The sequence below is a fragment of the Haliotis rubra genome, unplaced genomic scaffold (assembly GCF_003918875.1).
Source record: "Haliotis rubra isolate DU_JTF1 unplaced genomic scaffold, ASM391887v1 Scf267, whole genome shotgun sequence".
NCBI lineage: Eukaryota > Metazoa > Mollusca > Gastropoda > Lepetellida > Haliotidae > Haliotis > Haliotis rubra.
Genome location: NW_025766747.1, coordinates 906,401 through 927,901, shown reverse-complemented (window position 1 = coordinate 927,901; position 21,501 = coordinate 906,401). Strand labels below are relative to the sequence as shown.

General features: G+C 37.4%; 1 protein-coding gene across 3 annotated transcripts in view; it reads right to left on the bottom strand.

Moving 5' to 3' along the window:
- Window positions 1-1,836: 1,836 nt before the first annotated feature.
- Window positions 1,837-21,501, bottom strand: part of LOC124280401 — a 79,959-nt gene continuing 60,294 nt past the window's right edge. For all 3 annotated transcript variants that reach the window (XM_046716307.1, XM_046716308.1, XM_046716309.1), the window contains 8 exons: window positions 9,003-9,207; window positions 7,526-7,675; window positions 6,780-6,865; window positions 6,009-6,082; window positions 5,619-5,698; window positions 4,442-4,607; window positions 3,837-3,910; window positions 1,837-2,783 (listed from right to left, as the gene is read on the bottom strand). In XM_046716307.1, the coding sequence (XP_046572263.1) occupies window positions 2,710-2,783; window positions 3,837-3,910; window positions 4,442-4,607; window positions 5,619-5,698; window positions 6,009-6,082; window positions 6,780-6,865; window positions 7,526-7,675; window positions 9,003-9,207 (909 nt within the window). In that variant the 3' untranslated portion in view covers window positions 1,837-2,709. The remainder of the gene's footprint in view (window positions 2,784-3,836; window positions 3,911-4,441; window positions 4,608-5,618; window positions 5,699-6,008; window positions 6,083-6,779; window positions 6,866-7,525; window positions 7,676-9,002; window positions 9,208-21,501) is intronic.

Below are 21,501 nucleotides of genomic sequence, written 5' to 3'. Positions count from 1 at the left end.
AAGCATGAGTTGCTGAAGACCAATTCTAAGCCAGATCTTCATAGGGGAGACAAGCCTGAGTAGGTGAAAACCAATTCTAACCCCGATCTTCATGGATGATATTGCGATGTCCGAGTCAAGTCCATGGCTTTTATATACACTGCCTAAACAACACAATGTTATCCAGTTCTTGCAATATTGTGGTTAAACTACCAACTAACTTTACAGCAGAAATAATATACGTCGAACATTGATGAGTCGAATTGAGTCATTGAGGTTTCGAGACACGACGAAGTGTATTTTCAAGAACTGTGATAAACAATTACTACACTTTGGTAACTTACATACAGTAACAGGATTACCCTTTAGGTAAGGTGTGCTTGCTATTTAGGATAGGTTGTATATGGGGTGTTGTAAGAAAGCATGATTCCTTGGACGGAACTGCTGCAATTAATCACAGTCACTGCAGTCAAATACCTGTGAACTGTTTTATGAGGCAGCTTTAAACTTTGTGCAACAGTGTTTCTACTGTTACAAATTGGGGTTAGCGTCATTAATGAACTTTCAGGACAAAGCTAGGAGGGGGTAGCAGTGTTGGTCCAGTGGTGGCAAAACAGACACTGGTATCAAATCAAAAGTGAAAACAGTTAAAAGATTATCATTTATTATGAAAAACCCCTCACTTCAGACTTTTCTTCAATTCCTTCTTACAAAAAACATGTAAAGGTTTGCAGCATATATAACATGAAAGCTAAAGGCAGATATGAGAGTTAAGAGAACATTTGAAAGGACATGATTGAACAAGCAATTTAGGCCGAAAGTGTAACAAAATGCTGCATATGAAAACATCTAGCTCTATACATTACAGGGTAATGTTGCATGATCCATTTGATAAAACCAAAGAGTAAAAGGTACAGAAATACTGGACTGCAAAAGCAACATGATTAAATTTTTCTATTGATAATAGAACTTGGGACAGACAGATGTTCTTCAATTTATTTTTCATTGATATGAGGGGGGCTGGTAAATAATCAAGTCTGGACCAGTCAATCCAGTGATTGTCATTGTTTGAAATCATCCATGTGAGATTATGATGTCACCCAGGCTGACTCATCCGATACCAACGTGAAACTTGTGATCAATTCCAGTGAGTGAGTGGGTGAATCTGGACCAGACAATCCACTGCTCAACAGTATCAGCATCTATCAACGCAAATGGTATACAATGACATATGTCAACCAAGTCAGCGCGCCTGACCACCCATCAGTTGGCTCTTATGACAAGCATGGGTTACTTAAGATCAATTCTAACCCGGATATTCACGGGTCGGATTGATTCCAAGGCAGACTGGGGATTTATGATAGGAACATACATCAAGTGATGAATAACCAAAATACATTCATCATCTGTACCATACAAATATTTTCTGATAACACATACAAGCATATATCATTGAATCAGCAGACATGTAGTAGCACCAGGAGTACCTTAGAGACTCATTTCATTGTCCATTCTCATATGAATCATCAAATGATTATGACATGGCCCAGAGTAAGCACATCTATTGTAATATCATAATCATCCAACCAGGAAATGTGTCAACAGGATTAGTGCCAGTTGAATTAGGATTAGCAGTATTAAGTACTCCCCTCTGTCTGGGTATTTCATTGGTTGTTGTAGGGCACACCCATTTTGTATCATCAACGAATCCTAATCTTTTTATTGTTTCAATTCTGGATAAATAGTTAGGAAATCGAAATGTTAGTCACTTAGGGTTTAGACTCCCAACACAGGTCAGCTCTAGCCCTCAGCCAAGTGGGTTGTACCGACTCTCTGTGGCCACCTTATGTTATCCTGTTCTTGTAAATATAATTGTAATTAGCTTCTTGTGACTTCGGACTCTTTGCTGAGCCAGTTCCCCACAACCACATCAGCACGCCAGTTAGAAAGGGTTTCACCAGGAACCTCATTGGGACAGTACACTGCCTCCATAATATTTATTCCGAACCTAAGCGATACATCACAAAAACTTTGTACATGCATAGATTGATACAAGTTTCAGTTATGCATAATTACCCTGCTAGATCTCTTCCATGTCTAAATCATGACATGAATATAAATGAGCTGTCAAAGAAGACCTGATAACAATGATACTGAGGAAAGTGTGTTTCCAGTGACACTTCCTCAGGATATCCATTGCAGATGTAGTGAAGATTATCATTGTCATGAGTCTCTTTTCAAAAATAATATTACATTTTCCAACAATCCTAGCAAGCTTTCCTCATATTGCATCCTTGTTCTGTATAACCTTCCCAGATGTATGAGTTTGTATGTATGTTTAGCATGGGGATCAAACTATACAAAACCATACTGGACATGGCACAAAAATACCTTTGGACTAAAAGCATTTTCATAACACTAAATCTATGATGATATTCTACATCATGTGCCTCTGCAGAAACAATAATGTTAAAATGAAAAAAGTTGAAGCCGCTAATTAAGTGTTACTCATAAACACAATCTCATGTGGTCACTAATTCTCATTGGTAATAGGTAATTTACATACTGAGTAATACAAACAATTAGAAACAAACAAATCTGAAACTGAAACTATGATGCTGACACCTATGACTGTTACATGGAGTGAATTATACACTTGGGAGGACACACTCCACCTTGGAAGACACAGCAAGGACAGCACTTTTCCATCAAGCAATACGAACATCGTCCTCATGTCCATGAGTGTCCATAATTCAATGAAATGTCTTTAGCTATGTATTCATCTTTCTCTTCATCATCGACAACTGAAAAACAATGTAAACAAAGAAATCAGAATTACTGCAGACCTTGAGGCCACACCATTCAGGTGCGTAGTTGCTATTTTATCCTCCTCAATGATACAGCAATCTAGGTCTCTATGTGATAATGATATTTAATGTCATATTTCAAGATCAGATCTTGATTGAAATCGGTCATCATGTAGATAATAGATAATAACTCCGTCGGTTCCATATGAATTCCCATGCTTCAAATACTTAATAACACCTGGAAATTGGCCAACACATGATGTTTATCAACATTGTAAACACAAAAGTAAACCAAAATGCCCACATGGGTTTTTGTGTCTGCACTCATTGACATTGAGTACGGGTACAGCAGTGAAGTGTCATCAGCTGACCGTTTCTGCTGGTTCCCATGGTAGTGTCTGGAACTGCTCATTTGTGAAGTCATACCGACTTTACATCACAATATGATTTGAATGATGTCACCACTGCTGACGACGCAACAATACAATGGTATGTGCGATATCTGTATGTGTCAATACGCAGAAAATAGTCTTGCAATTTCCGGGAATTGAATACCATTCGATCATGTTTTTCAACCAATCAGATTAAAGAACACAGTGACTTTTGTTTTACAATGATATTTAATGTCATATTTCAAGATCAGATCTTGACTGACATCTGTCATCATCTAGATAATAGAGCCTTTGTTCCCCACTAAGTTTTTATTCTTGATATGAACCAATTATCTTAAAACAGACCATCATTTAGAGTTAGAAGCATCATCAAAGTCTGAAACCTCTTGTTAATAGGGGTATCATAATGAACCCACCAGTATCATTTTCTTTGAAAAGTTTCAGTTTTTCAAAAACGTTTGGACACTTCTCCATTTCTTTGAAATTTAGTTGTTTCAAACGTTCACTTAATCACCTGAGCTATTCTCAACCAACAACTAAAGTTACTCCTTAAATATACTGCAGAGAACAGGAGAGTATGTGCTTCATGGTAGGTTGTAGAACTCATATTCAGATATTGATGGTAAAGTATGGACACCTTAATACAAATCAGACCTACCTAGTCGTCGGACATCATGTCTGATGCCTTCATCAACACACTTCTCCTGCATCAAGCTGAACAAGACACGGAAACTGGAACATGATACAGCTTCTGATTAGTATAGCCTCACGATCAGCTCAAAGTGGATGTTGTTAGCATACTGGTAATAAATGTAGCATCAAACTGATGAAGACCTCTTTTCAATTCCCAATGCAGGTGCAATCTATGACATTTTGGTGACTGGTGGCTGTTGAAATCTAATAGAATGTGTGCATGGTGAGTGCATGTGTTGGGGATTGGCATGTTGTTTTTGTTGCTGACAGATTATCTCTTTTAACTCTTCAATATAGTATACAGTTTCATTCTCTGAAAATAAATCTGTGTTTATGACATAATTTGATCAACTTGAGGCCAAAATTTCCAAATTTATGTCAAACAAATTATTGTTTTGAAAAGAAAATAACAAAGAAATCCCAGTAATTCCCAAATAACCAATCTCTAAGACCCATTTAAAAATATTTAAAATTATCATAACAAATATAACTATTAGTGAATCAGCTTGACTTTGGTCAGAAGAGAAGAATACTACATATTATTCATAGAGCAGCTCTTCGCTATCTCACCTTCTCCCATGCTTCTGTAATATACAAGATCCTTTGGGTTTTCGAATGAACTCCCTGGTGAGTTTGTCATTATTCTCCCTGTCATACAGCCTCCACTGACCAGGGTCATCAAGCCACTGCCACAGCGTGTGAGGTTTTTCAGGAGTTGGCATAACAGGTGCAGGTTCTTTAACAAAGCAATAACTTTCATTATCCAGCCTCATGTAAGAATGTCGAGTTTTGATTGGTTCACGTGACTCTGATAAAAGACGATGTACACCCGTCACGATCCGCGAGCAGGGAGTACAAAAGTCATATTATCCCGCCACACCTCGGTGACCACGTGAAGTGAGAAAAGCATGCATCGCCAAGCCTTTAGTAACGTGCGCTGCATTGAGGTCAATCGATCAGCTGGTGTCAACAAGTCGATTCGATGCGTATTGTTTTCCTTTGATTTAGTAAAAACATTCGGCTAGATAAATGCGTCATCACATAGTGTCAATGGAAATACGGGGTTTTATCAGTCCCTCGTAAGGTTGTATTCAAAACATACAAACCCTACTCGGGACTGATAAAACCCCCGTATTTCCCTCGACACGATGTGATAACTTATATCATTCAACAGCCCTAACACCTACCCAACATGCTCTGAAGCCCATCCTTGTTAGATTAAATACGTTATGACTGTGAAAACTCTACTGACATTCAATTTGTGATGTGCTTTACATGTTTATAAGTGCTAAAAACAGAAATTTGTATTGAACCTTGACCCATTTATTGAGCACATATGCACCTTATGGATGACAACTTCTTGTTTACTGCACAGAGTGATGTTTCGAGCTACATCTATGTTCGATGTAGATTCTTACACCAATGTCAAGCTAAACTTTTATCTACATAGAAACGTCACTCTATTCAATAAACAAGAAGCTGTCATCCATTAAGGTGTATGTTTCATTTTTGTCTCCAGTAAGTTACTGACCCTTCAATGTACATTTGATACAACAAAATTCAATTACACATTAGTTAATGGAAGTATATTTGTTAATCAAAGACACAACTTGGTGCACCACAACAGCAATCGAACATAATGTCAAATTATGATAATGATATGATTATACTAATCTTTGCTAACTTGGTGAGGAAGCTAAAAAAAGATGTCCACTAATGAAATAAGACAAAGAAAAGCAATGATCACCTTTGTGATCATCCTTCAGAGGAATAGCGCTTGCTGACAACACATTCTGACTGCCGGTATCTGATGGGGCTTCAGAGGAACTGGAATTACACAAAACATAAGATGTATCTCGATTGGATAAAAACAATCATGCATCATTTAATGATTGTTTTCCTCTTTTGAGCATTTATCAAAGGATAACAAATTGTATTAAGTTGTAGTGTTCTGTTACGATCATACTAAATTTTGGTTATTCTTCAATGGATTAAAAACAATCTGTAAATTTGAACAACAAAATTCATCATCATAACTCTCCATCTCCCAACTTTAAGAAGTTAACAATCAGTACCCACCCATCGTGTAAGGAATCAAAGCTAAGCAAGACGCATCCAGCAAGTTAAACAAACTCACCATATCTCCAGTTCAAACTTTCCCTCTTGAGTGATATACCTGCAGGGCTGAATTTTGCCGTTTTCCCATCTCACCTGCAATGTAGTCACATCAACATTCCTGAACTTGAAAGAATATTATCTTTACTTTTCATGATTTATACATAATAAGTTTTGTTTCAGATTATCTCCATGTTGAATGCATTTTCGAAGCATCATTGAGGGAGTGAGTGAGTTTAGTTTTACGCCACACTCAGCAATATTCAAGCTATATGGTGGCAGTCTGTTAATAATTGGTTCTGGACCAGACAATCCAGTGATCAACAGCACGAGCATGATCTATGTAATTGGGATATGATGACATGTGTCAACCAACTCAGCGAGCCTGACCACCAGATCCCGTAAGTCGCCTCTTACGACAAGCATGGGTTACTGAAGTTCAATTCTAACCTGGATCTTCAGGGGTATTGAAACATCAGTAACACTAGAGATGTACATGTACTTATTTGCATTTTAGACTGTTTAGAATAAATCATTCCCACCAGTCATAGTTAGTAAGTAGTACAAACTCAGGAAAGTGTTTGCAGTACCACAATTACTGGCTTTAATTTGTAGTTATGCACAAAGATACTATTCAGAAAATTATTTCTGTTCTGTATTATTAAAAATACATAATGGATGTGTGAAGTTGTGTTTGGTAAACATGGCCAGGTACAACATCATTGTGTTAATTGTAGCTATGATGAATGTTTGTAGATATTTCAGTTAAAGTAGGATAGAAAAGATGACAAACCTTCACACTGTTGTCCTTCCTTTTCCTGATGACCATACCAGTGTTACCTGGTCCACCATCCTCATCCTGATACGGCCAGTCAGCACCTGGACACATAGTACAATACTTCTCATACAATGATAACAATAATGTGTCCATTTATAGAGCACCAAACTCCACACTAGGTATGCTCATAGTGCTAGCAATGAATAGCACAGCACAACATGACCCCGCATAACCCAAGCTGACTGGCATGTTAGGTGCTAGAAGGCTATAGGCACATTACTCATCCCACTGGGTACCCACTTTCTGCTGGGTGAACAGAGGCAATTTTGAACAAACACACTTGCCTAAGGTGAGACCACATGTATCACATGTGCTTTGTTGTGGGGCAGGACTGAAGTCCTAGAAACTCTCAGGAGTCAAGCTGCCAAACATAGTCACCCATCCAAGGACTCTCCCCGCCCAATGTTGCTTAGCTTTACCTTATTTGTGACCTGAGCTCTATGCACAGGACCACACACAGCCTTAAGGCAGTTACTCTACAAATACTGGATGGCATTACTGGGAAAACTTGCTGACAACATGCTGGTTATAACTAGACTGCATGCCAGACAGTCAAAATGGTTGAAGAATTCTTCATGATAAGGTGGTACACATAAAACATATGGCCTTACACCAGACACATATATAACATGATTAACAAACAGCGTTCTTCATGATCAGGCGGCATAAGTAAATACAGGAATAAATAGTATGTAGCTTACCTCTTTTAACCCGACATCCAATCTCAATCAGTTCATCCTCCTTGAGTGTTCTTGGTTTGTCAACCTCCACACATATGTCATACTTGTGTTGACAGCCAAATCTGTAGCGACACACAGTGCTGTTCAAGTCCCAGAGAACCCAGATAAGCTCTGAATGGAAAGAAGACTTAATCTGAAAACATGTTCTTCTTCAACATCCAGAAGAAGAAAACCCTTTGTGGTATGATACTTCAACAAGTACTTATGTACTTACAATTACCAGTACTGTTGGATGAACTTGAGCAAACAGAAGAACAAGTGGCCTCTAAATAATATTACCCAGTACATACCATCACAAATGTCCTGAGCAATAAGACAGCATGCTTACTGCAATTTCATACCACTTTCCTTGACATTAGTTATTTCTAATAATGCTACTTCCTGTCACATTAGATAATTTCTGATTGGTCAGTTGTCAATGTGAAATCACAGTGACAAAATGACAGCATCACAAAAAAATTAGCATGTTTGAAATATACTGACAAAGACTACTTGTTTAGGGTCTTATCTAACACCGCCTTTGTGCTTTACACTGATTGTTATAATCATCTGCTGCATAGGCTTCAGAACTGTTACATTCCTTAGGATCTTTATGTCATGAAGATTGTAATAATTTACTATTAGAGCAGCTTTCATACAGTGAGACCAATGAAGAATAGAACAGCCTTCCATACTACAACTACAGTACCATGGCACAGGTGTCAGATCTACACTCATACAAAGGATACTGTTATTTTACAATAAACAGTCTCAAAGCAATATAATTATCTACCTTGTCATGAAAAGATCTATGAGAAAAGAGGTCACAATATCTAGTTTGCTAATACATTGATAGATGCATGGCAACTTTTATTAAGTCCAAAGACAAATCCAACCAGGAGACATGTCATCAATATCCCCTGCCACAGTGTTCTGTTCCTATTTGCTTCCTGGTTTTTAACTCCACCATGACATTCATGTCCTGAAAACACATACCACATTTAGTTTCCCTATCCCTCAACGGTTACTGAGAAAATCTGTTCCCAATGGGGATACCGTGCACTAAGTCAAGAAACGCATGACAAAGGCCATAACTCTGTAACAAATTGTAACACGGTTTCCGTTTTCAAACTCCATCAGAGAATGTCTGTACCCATCATCTCAGACGGACTGACGGACAGATAGACGAAGCTCAAACCTGTTTCCCCCTCCCACTTTGGGCCAGGGGATAATAAATGGCGAAAAAGGGCAAAGGTAAACCTTCTGATGTACAGTCTGCACCAGGACATCCATTTGTCTACTTGACTGTTAAAAAGCCATTTGATATATTAATTTCCCTTTAAAGTAACTATTTCAAGTAGGTATGCCAATATATAACCCATTCACAGGAAGTGAAGGTACAAAATCAGGAGTACATTCAACTGAGAACAATAGCAACAAGACAAGACGTCTTACTCACTGTCATCATCAGCATGGTTGATAATTGTTCCTGGTCCATTTAAATCCTGGTTCTGGTACTTCCAGTCAGGACCTCTGATAACCCTTGACCCAAGGGGAGGCAGGTGCTTGAGCTCCTTAATGTTGTCATATCCTTGAGGGTCATCATCAACACTACTTTCCTCCTTGGACTCCAGCTTCTCCTTCACCTTCTGGATGATGTGATTCTGTTGATATAACCATGGTGTTGACCTGAGCTACTCTACATATGCAATCAACTGACAAAGGTGCACCCCTTCACAATAATAGACCCAGCCAGTTGTGACACGGTCACGCAATGCATTAGTATTCATTTGATCAGGTCAAGCTGTTGCAGATATAACCTGGGTTTCATGGTATAATAGTGTACTAGAGTTGTAGATATAACCAGGGTCATGGTATAATAGTACACTTGAGTTGTAAATATAACCAGGGTCATGGTATAATAAGGTACTAGGGTTGTAGATATAACCAGGGTCGTGGTATAATAGTAGACTAGAGTTGTAGATATAACCAGGGTCATGATATAATTGTGTACTAGTGTTGTAGATATAACCAGGGTCATGGTATAATTGTGTACTAGTGTTGTAGATATAACCAGGGTCATGGTATAATTGTGTACTAGTGTTATAGATATAACCATCGCCATGGTATAATTGTGTACTAGTGTTGTAGATATAACCAGGGTCATGGTATAATTGTGTACTAGTGTTGTAGATATAACCAGGGTCATGGTATAATTGTGTACTAGTGTTGTAGATATAACCAGGGTCATGGTATAATTGTGTACTAGTGTTGTAGATATAACCAGGGTCATGGTATAATTGTGTACTAGTGTTGTAGATATAACCATCGCCATGGTATAATTGTGTACTAGTGTTGTAGATATAACCAGGGTCATGGTATAATTGTGTACTAGTGTTGTAGATATAACCAGGGTCATGGTATAATTGTGTACTAGTGTTGTAGATATAACCATCGCCATGGTATAATTGTGTACTAGTGTTGTAGATATAACCATCGCCATGGTATAATTGTGTACTAGTGTTGTAGATATAACCATCGCCATGGTATAATTGTGTACTAGTGTTGTAGATATAACCAGGGTCATGGTATAATTGTGTACTAGTGTTGTAGATATAACCATCGTCATGGTATAATAGTGAACTAGTGCTGTAGATATAACCAGGGTCATGGTATAATTGTGTACTAGTGTTGTAGATATAACCAGGGTCATGGTATAATTGTGTACTAGAGTTGTAGATATAACCATCGCCATGGTATAATTGTGTACTAGTGTTGTAGATATAACCATCGCCATGGTATAATTGTGTACTAGTGTTGTAGATATAACCAGGGTCATGGTATAATAGTGTACTAGTGTTGTAGATATAACCATCGCCATGGTATAATTGTGTACTAGTGTTGTAGATATAACCATCGCCATGGTATAATTGTGTACTAGTGTTGTAGATATAACCATCGTCATGGTATAATAGTGTACTAGTGTTGTAGATATAACCAGGGTCATGGTATAATTGTGTACTAGTGTTGTAGATATAACCAGGGTCATGGTATAATTGTGTACTAGAGTTGTAGATATAACCATCGCCATGGTATAATTGTGTACTAGTGTTGTAGATATAACCATCGCCATGGTATAATTGTGTACTAGTGTTGTAGATATAACCAGGGTCATGGTATAAAAGTGTACTAGTGTTGTAGATATAACCATCGCCATGGTATAATTGTGTACTAGTGTTGTAGATATAACCATCGCCATGGTATAATTGTGTACTAGTGTTGTAGATATAACCAGGGTCATGGTATAATTGTGTACTAGAGTTGTAGATATAACCATCGCCATGGTATAATTGTGTACTAGTGTTGTAGATATAACCAGGGTCATGGTATAATTGTGTACTAGTGTTGTAGATATAACCAGGGTCATGGTATAATAGTGTACTAGTGTTGTAGATATAACCATCGCCATGGTATAATTGTGTACTAGTGTTGTAGATATAACCAGGGTCATGGTATAATTGTGTACTAGTGTTGTAGATATAACCAGGGTCATGGTATAATAGTGTACTAGTGTTGTAGATATAACCAGGGTCATGGTATAATAGTGTACTAGTGCTGTAGATATAACCAGGGTCATGGTATAATTGTGTACTAGTGTTGTAGATATAACCATCGTCATGGTATAATTGTGTACTAGTGTTGTAGATATAACCATCGTCATGGTATAATTGTGTACTAGTGCTGTAGATATAACCAGGGTCATGGTATAATAGTGTACTAGTGCCATGGTATAAATTGTGTACTAGTGTTGTAGATATAACCATCGTCATGGTATAATAGTGTACTAGTGTTGTAGATATAACCAGGGTCATGGTATAATTGTGTACTAGTGTTGTAGATATAACCATCGCCATGGTATGGTATAATTTGTGTACTAGTGTTGTAGATATAACCAGGGTCATGGTATAATAGTGTACTAGTGTTGTAGATATAACCAGGGTCATGGTATAATTGTGTACTAGTGTTGTAGATATAACCAGGGTCATGGTATAATTGTGTACTAGTGTTGTAGATATAACCATCGCCATGGTATAATAGTGTACTAGTGTTGTACATATAACCAGGGTCATGGTATAATTGTGTACTAGTGTTGTAGATATAACCAGGGTCATGGTATAAAAGTGTACTAGTGTTGTAGATATAACCAGGGTCATGGTATAATTGTGTACTAGTGTTGTAGATATAACCATCGTCATGGTATAATAGTGTACTAGTGTTGTAGATATAACCAGGGTCATGGTATAATAGTGTACTAGTGTTGTAGATATAACCAGGGTCATGGTATAATAGTGTACTAGTGCTGTAGATATAACCATCGCCATGGTATAATAGTGTACTAGTGCTGTAGATATAACCAGGGTCATGGTATAATAGTGTACTAGTGTACTAGATATAACCATCGTCATGGTATAATAGTGTACTACTGTAGATATAACCAGGGTCATGGTATAATAGTGTACTAGTGTTGTAGATATAACCAGGGTCATGGTATATAATAGTGTACCTAGATAGTGTACTAGTGTTGTAGATATAACCAGGGTCATGGTATAATAGTGTACTAGTGCTGTAGATATAACCAGGGTCATGGTATAATAGTGTACTAGTGCTGTAGATATAACCAGGGTCATGGTATAATTGTGTACTAGTGTTGTAGATATAACCATCGCCATGGTATAATAGTGTACTAGTGTTGTGGTCATGGTATAATAGTGTACTAGTGTTGTAGATATAACCATCGCCATGGTATAATTGTGTACTAGTGTTGTAGATATAACCAGGGTCATGGTATAATTGTGTACTAGTGTTGTAGATATAACCAGGGTCATGGTATAATTGTGTACTAGAGTTGTAGATATAACCATCGCCATGGTATAATTGTGTACTAGTGTTGTAGATATAACCATCGCCATGGTATAATAGTGTACTAGTGCTGTAGATATAACCAGGGTCATGGTATAATAGTGTACTAGAGTTGTAGATATAACCAGGGTCATGGTATAATAGTGTACTAGTGTTGTAGATATAACCAGGGTCATGGTATAATTGTGTACTAGTATGGCTATCACCCTCCGTGGACAGTAACACCCTCTATTTGGAAGGATTTGGTACTCCAGTTCGATTAGACAGAGATTCAGATGCTACAGGGAAATCTATTGGACTGACTGACTGAGTTTAGTTTTACTCCGCTTTTAGCAATATTCCAGCAATATCACGGCGGGGGACCCGGGTCTTCGGCGTGACGAGCCAACGCTTTAACCACTAGGCTACCCCACCGCCCCGGAAATCTATTGGAGGGGGTGTATGTATGTATATAAATGAAAAGTGGTGTCGTAACTATCTTGTGAGAGAAAGGATATGCTCACCAAACATCGAACTTCTATCAGTGTTGGCGTACTTATCTACCTCGTGAATTCGGTCAGATCTTTGCTATGAGTGTCTACATACCACCCAGTGCCGATAACAAACAAGCAGCTGATGTAGTTCATAATCATGTTCAATCCCTAGAGCTGATTTGTCCTGATGCCCCAAAATTCATACTGGGAGATTTTAATGGATGTACCCTGAAGTCTGTGCTCCCCACCTACAATCAGTATGTAACATGTTGTACATGGAAAGACAAGATCCTTGACTTGTGTTATGGTAACATCAAAGAACGCCTACAAATCATATAGTAAACCACTACTAGGAGCTTTGGATCATAATTCTGTGTATTTGCTGCCCACATATCATCAAAAGTTAAAAACAGAGAAGGCTATTGTTAAGACTGTCAAATCATGGAACAGAGAATCTATTGAAACCCTACAAGGATGTTTTGCGTGTACAGATTGGGACATGTTCTATGATGCAGAACAAACATTAGAAGGAAAGTGTGACGTCATTACGGATCATATAAATTTTTGGGTCAACAACATAATACCAGAAAAAGAAATCAAAATTTTCCCAAACAACAAGCCCTGGATCACAAAAGAAATGAAATTTTTATTAAACGAAAAGAAATGAGCATACATGAAGAAAGATAGAATAAAACTCAAATGCATACAGAAGGACATCAATCTTAAAGCTCGTGAGTGTAAACTAGCGTACAAAGAGAAAGTTGAGAGACAGTTTCACCAAAGCAATCTGCAACAAGCCTGGCAAGGCGTGAACACGATGATTGGCAAGAGCAGGCGACGACAGACAACCAACGCCGGGGATAATAAAACCTTTGCTGAGGACCTCAACACTTTCTACAGCCGCTTTGATTGTCACGACTTTACCGATGAGAGAGCTCAAGTTAGTGAAGCCGTACAGGATAGTGAAAGTCGTATCCATATATCAGAAGCTGACGTCATCCAAGCTTCTCCAGAATTAACATCAGAAAAGCAAAAGGACCTGACAACCTTGACGGCATTGTGTTGAAGGAGTGCAGACTTCAACTGTGCACAGTTTTCACTAGATTGTTTCAATTCCCAGTGAATACACACATTATGCCTTCGGTCCATAAAACATCAGAAATTGTACCAGTTCCTAAAAAGACACAACCTAAAGAACTCAACGGCTACAGGCCAGTTGCTCTCACATCTATAGCAATGAAGTGGCTGGAACGCATCTTGTTGAGACATCTCCGTCAGGAAGTTGCCGACATACTGGACCTGCTTCAGTTCGCCTACAGGTCAAGAAGAGGAGTTGTTGATGCCACACTGTCACTCCTTAATAATGTCTATAAACATCTAGAGACACCTAAGTCATACATCAGGATCCTCTTCGTTGACTTTTCATCTGCGTTCAACACTATCCAGCCACATATCATGATACAGAAACTCACATGGGCGTTAACTCATACCTCATCAAGTGGATCGAAAACTTTCTTGTGGACAGACAACAGTACGTGAAAGTTAACGGGGCTGTATCGAGTAAACGGACCACCAACACTAGTGCACCACAAGGCTGTGTAATATCTCCTGTTCTTTTCAGACTCAACACTAATGATTGTGCAAGCTCGAATTCAACTTGTTCAACTGTAAAGTTCGCAGATGATGCAGCAATTGTCGGCAAACTGAACGACACTGATTCTGAAGAACTGTATAAAGAGGACATTAATCATTTTACGACTTGGTGTGCAGAAAACCACTTACTCTTAAATGTCACAAAAACAAAGGAACTGATAATTGACTTTCGGAGTAAACCCACAGAAATGCTTCCAGTGATAATCAACGGTGAATGTGTTGAGACAGTGACAGAGTATAAGTATCTGGGAACCTTCATTGACTCTAAGCTGAACTGGAACTCTAGCACTGAAGCCCTATACAAAAAGTGTCAACAACGTCTTCATCTCATGCGTAAACTGAGATCTTTTAATGTATAACCCTTCTGTGATGTCATCTTTTTATGTAGCATTTATTCAGAGTATTTTAACATTTTCCTTCCATTGTTGGTACGGGTCTCTCTCAGTTCATCTCAAATCTAAAAGTGACAAAATTGTTAACACTGCAAGTAAAATGGCTGGAGTCAGATTTGAATGTTTATCATCAATATATGAGCGGCAAATCGTGAATCAAGCTGTCAAAATCATATCTGACCATACTCACTACTTAAATTCAGAATACAACCTCCTCCCTTCAGGCTGCCGCTACAAAGTTCCAACTGTGAAAACTAAAAGAGCCCGTACATCCTTTATTCCAAGTACCATATCTCTCTTAAACAAATGTGAAGATACCTACACTTTGATTTTTGATAATTTATGTAAATATGTTTGGTATCTCTCTAATGTGCCAGTAGCTCTGCTGATGTAACACAAATTCCTGAAAAGGCATTAAAGTATTATTCTATTCTATTCTATTCTAACCAGGGTCATGGTATTATAGTTGACTAGAGTTGTAGATATAACCAGGCTCATGGTATAATAAGGTACTAGTGCTGTAGATATAACCAGGGTCATGGTATAATTGTGTACTAGTGCTGTAGATATAACCATCGTCATGGTATAATAGTGTACTAGTGTTGTAGAGAAAACCAGGGTAATGGTATAGTAGTGTACTAGTGTTGTAGATATAACCAGGGTCATGGTATAATAGTGTACTAGTGCTGTAGATATAACCAGGGTCATGGTATAATAGTGTACTAGTGCTGTAGATATAACCAGGGTCATGGTATAATAGTGTACTAGTGCTGTAGATATAACCATTGTCATTGTAAAATAGCGTACTGGTGTTATAGATATAACCATCGTCATGGTATAATAGTGTACTAGTGTTGTAGATATAACCAGGGTCATGGTATAATAGTGTACTAGTGCTGTAGATATAACCAGGGTCATGGTATAATAGTGTACTAGTGCTGTAGATATAACTAGGGTCATGGTATAATAGTGTACTAGTGCTGTAGATATAACCAGGGTCATGGTATAATAGTGTACTAGTGCTGTAGATATAACCATCGTCATTGTAAAATAGCGTACTGGTGTTATAGATATAACCATTGTCATGGTATAATAGTGTACTAGAGTTGTAGATATAATCAGGGTCATGGTATAATAGTGTACTAGTGCTGTAGATATAACCATCGTCATGGTATAATAGTGTACTAGTGTTGTAGATATAACCAGGGTCATGGTATAATAGTGTACTAGTGCTGTAGATATAACCAGGGTCATGGTATAATAGTGTACTAGTGCTGTAGATATAACCAGGGTCATGGTATAATAGTGTACTAGTGTTGTAGATATAACCAGGGTCACGGTTATAATAATAGTGTAATAGTGTTGTAGATATAACCATCGTCATGGTATAATAGTGTACTAGTGTTGTAGATATAACCAGGGTCATGGTATAATAGTGTACTAGTGCTGTAGATATAACCAGGGTCATGGTATAATAGTGTACTAGTGCTGTAGATATAACCAGGGTCATGGTATAATAGTGTACTAGTGCTGTAGATATAAGCAGGGTCATGGTATAATAGTGTACTAGTGCTGTAGATATAACCATCGTCATTGTAAAATAGCGTACTGGTGTTATAGATATAACCATCGTCATGGTATAATAGTGTACTAGTGTTGTAGATATAACCAGGGTCATGGTATAATAGTGTACTAGTGCTGTAGATATAACCATCGTCATTGTAAAATAGCGTACTGGTGTTATAGATATAACCATCGTCATGGTATAATAGTGTACTAGTGCTGTAGATATAACCAGGGTCATGGTATAATAGTGTACTAGTGTTGTAGATATAACCAGGGTCATGGTATAATTGTGTACTAGTGTTGTAGATATAACCATCGTCATGGTATAATAGTGTACTAGTGTTGTAGATATAACCAGGGTCATGGTATAATAGTGTACTAGTGCTGTAGATATAACCAGGGTCATGGTATAATAGTGTACTAGTGCTGTAGATATAACCAGGGTCATGGTATAATTGTGTACTAGTGCTGTAGATATAAACAGGGTCAAGGTATAATAGTGTACTAGTGCTCTAGATATAACCAGGGTCATGGTATAATTGTGTACTAGTGTTGTAGATATAACCAGGGTCATGGTATAATAGTGTACTGGTGTTATAGATATAACCATCGTCATGGTATAATAGTGTACTAGTGCTGTAGATATAACCAGGGTCATGGTATAAAAGTGTACTGGTGTTATAGATATAACCATCGTCATGGTATAATAGTGTACTAGTGTTGTAGATATAACCAGGGTCATGGTATAATTGTGTACTAGTGCTGTAGATATAACCATCGTCATGGTATAATAGTGTACTAGTGTTGTAGAGATAACCAGGGTAATTGTATAGTAGTGTACTAGTGTTGTAGATATAACCAGGGTCATGGTATAATAGTGTACTAGTGCTGTAGATATAACCAGGGTCATGGTATAATAGTGTACTAGTGCTGTAGATATAACCATCGTCATTGTAAAATAGCGTACTGGTGTTATAGATATAACCATCGTCATGGTATAATTGTGTACTAGTGTTGTAGATATAACCAGGGTCATGGTATAATAGTGTAATATTGCTGTAGATATAACCAGGGTCCTGGTATAATAGTGTACTAGTGCTGCAGATATAACCATCGTCATGGTATAATAGTGTACTAGTGTTGTAGATATAACCATCGTCATGGTATAATAGTGTACTAGTGCTGTAGATATAACCAGGGTCATGGTATAATAGTGTACTAGTGCTGTAGATATAACCAGGGTCATGGTATAATAGTGTACTAGTGCTGTAGATATAACCATCGTCATGGTATAATAGTGTACTAGTGTTGTAGATATAACCAGGGTCATGGTATAATAGTGTACTAGTGTTGTAGATATAACCAGGGTCATGGTATAATAGTGTACTAGTGCTGTAGATATAACCAGGGTCATGGTATATAATAGTGTACTAGTGTTGTAGATATAACCATCGTCATTGTATAATAGCGTACTGGTGTTATAGATATAACCATCGTCATGGTATAATAGTGTACTAGTGTTGCAGATATAACCAGGGTCATGGTATAATAGTGTACTAGTGCTGTAGATATAACCATCGTCATGGTATAATAATATTGTACTAGTGTTGTAGATATAACCATCGTCATGGTATAATAGTGTACTAGTGCTGTAGATATAACCAGGGTCATGGTATAATAGTGTACTAGTGCTGTAGATATAACCAGGGTCATGGTATAATAGTGTACTAGTGCTGTAGATATAACCATCGTCATTGTAAAATAGCGTACTGGTGTTATAGATATAACCATCGTCATGGTATAATAGTGTACTAGTGTTGTAGATATAACCAGGGTCATGGTATAATAGTGTACTAGTGCTGTAGATATAACCATCGTCATTGTAAAATAGCGTACTGGTGTTATAGATATAACCATCGTCATGGTATAATAGTGTACTAGTGTTGTAGATATAACCAGGGTCATGGTATAATAGTGTACTAGTGTTGTAGATATAACCAGGGTCATGGTATAATAGTGTACTAGTGCTGTAGATATAAGCAGGGTCATGGTATAATAGTGTACTAGTGCTGTAGATATAACCATCGTCATTGTAAAATAGCGTACTGGTGTTATAGATATAACCATCGTCATGGTATAATAGTGTACTAGTGTTGTAGATATAACCAGGGTCATGGTATAATAGTGTACTAGTGTTGTAGATATAACCAGGGTCATGGTATAATAGTGTACTAGTGCTGTAGATATAACCAGGGTCATGGTATAATAGTGTACTAGTGCTGTAGATATAACCATCGTCATGGTATAATAGTGTACTAGTGTTGTAGAGATAACCAGGGTAATTGTATAGTAGTGTACTAGTGTTGTAGATATAACCAGGGTCATGGTATAATAGTGTACTAGTGCTGTAGATATAACCAGGGTCATGGTATAATAGTGTACTAGTGCTGTAGATATAACCATCGTCATTGTAAAATAGCGTACTGGTGTTATAGATATAACCATCGTCATGGTATAATTGTGTACTAGTGTTGTAGATATAACCAGGGTCATGGTATAATAGTGTAATATTGCTGTAGATATAACCAGGGTCCTGGTATAATAGTGTACTAGTGCTGCAGATATAACCATCGTCATGGTATAATAGTGTACTAGTGTTGTAGATATAACCATCGTCATGGTATAATAGTGTACTAGTGCTGTAGATATAACCAGGGTCATGGTATAATAGTGTACTAGTGCTGTAGATATAACCAGGGTCATGGTATAATAGTGTACTAGTGCTGTAGATATAACCATCGTCATGGTATAATAGTGTACTAGTGTTGTAGATATAACCAGGGTCATGGTATAATAGTGTACTAGTGCTGTAGATATAACCAGGGTCATGGTATAATAGTGTACTAGTGCTGTAGATATAACCAGGGTCATGGTATAATAGTGTACTAGTGTTGTAGATATAACCATCGTCATTGTAAAATAGCGTACTGGTGTTATAGATATAACCATCGTCATGGTATAATAGTGTACTAGTGTTGCAGATATAACCAGGGTCATGGTATAATAGTGTACTAGTGCTGTAGATATAACCATCGTCATGGTATAATAATATTGTACTAGTGTTGTAGATATAACCATCGTCATGGTATAATAGTGTACTAGTGCTGTAGATATAACCAGGGTCATGGTATAATAGTGTACTAGTGCTGTAGATATAACCAGGGTCATGGTATAATAGTGTACTAGTGCTGTAGATATAACCATCGTCATTGTAAAATAGCGTACTGGTGTTATAGATATAACCATCGTCATGGTATAATAGTGTACTAGTGTTGTAGATATAACCAGGGTCATGGTATAATAGTGTACTAGTGCTGTGTAGATATAACCATCGTCATTGTAAAACAGCCGTACTGGTGTTATAGATATAACCATCGTCATGGTATAATAGTGTACTAGTGTTGTAGATATAACCAGGGTCATGGTATAATAGTGTACTAGTGTTGTAGATATAACCAGGGTCATGGTATAATAGTGTACTAGTGCTGTAGATATAAGCAGGGTCATGGTATAATAATGTGTACTAGTGCTGTAGATATAAATCCATCGTCATTGTAAAATAGCGTACTGGTGTTATGGATATAACCATCGTCATGGTATAATAGTGTACTAGTGTTGTAGATATAACCAGGGTCATGGTATAATAATATTGTACTAGTGTTGTAGATATAACCATCGTCATGGTATAATAGTGTACTAGTGCTGTAGATATAACCAGGGTCATGGTATAATAGTGTACTAGTGCTGTAGATATAACCAGGGTCATGGTATAATAGTGTACTAGTGCTGTAGATATAACCATCGTCATGGTATAATAGTGTACTAGTGCTGTAGATATAACCATCGTCATTGTAAAATAGTGTACTGGTGTTATAGATATAACCATTGTCATGGTATAATAGTGTACTAGTGTTGTAGATATAACCAGGGTCATGGTATAATTGTGTACTTGTGTTGTAGATATAACCATCGTCATGGTATAATTGTGTACTAGTGTTGTAGATATAACCATCGTCATGGTATAATAGTGTACTAGTGTTGTAGATATAACCAGGGTCATGGTATAATAGTGTACTAGTGTTGTAGATATAACCAGGGTCATGGTATAATAGTGTACTAGTGCTGTAGATATAACCAGGGTCATGGTATAATAGTGTACTAGTGCTGTAGATATAACCAGGGTCATGGTATAATAGTGTACTAGTGTTGTAGATATAACCAGGGTCATGGTATAATAGTGTACTAGTGTTGTAGATATAACCAGGGTCATGGTATAATAGTGTACTAGTGTTGTAGATATAACCATCGTCATGGTATAATAGTGTACTAGTGTTGTAGATATAACCAGGGTCATGGTATAATAGTGTACTAGTGTTGTAGATATAACCAGGGTCATGGTATAATTGTGTACTTGTGTTGTAGATATAACCATCGTCATGGTATAATAGTGTACTAGTGTTGTAGATATAACCATCGTCATGGTATAATTGTGTACTAGTGTTGTAGATATAACCATCGCCATGGTATAATAGTGTACTAGTGTTGTAGATATAACCATCGTCATGGTATAATTGTGTACTAGTGTTGTAGAAATAACCATCGCCATGGTAAGATTGTGTACTAGTGTTGTAGATATAACCAGGGTCATGGTATAATTTTGTGCTCAGAGTTTGATATACCATCGCCATGGTATAAGTTACCAGATATAACCATCGCCATGGTATAATTGTGTACTAGTGTTGTAGATATAACCAGGGTCATGGTATAATAGTGTACTAGTGTTGTAGATATAACCAGGGTCATGGTATAATAGTGTACTAGTGCTGTAGATATAACCATCGTCATTGTAAAATAGTGTACTGGTGTTATAGATATAACCATTGTCATGGTATAA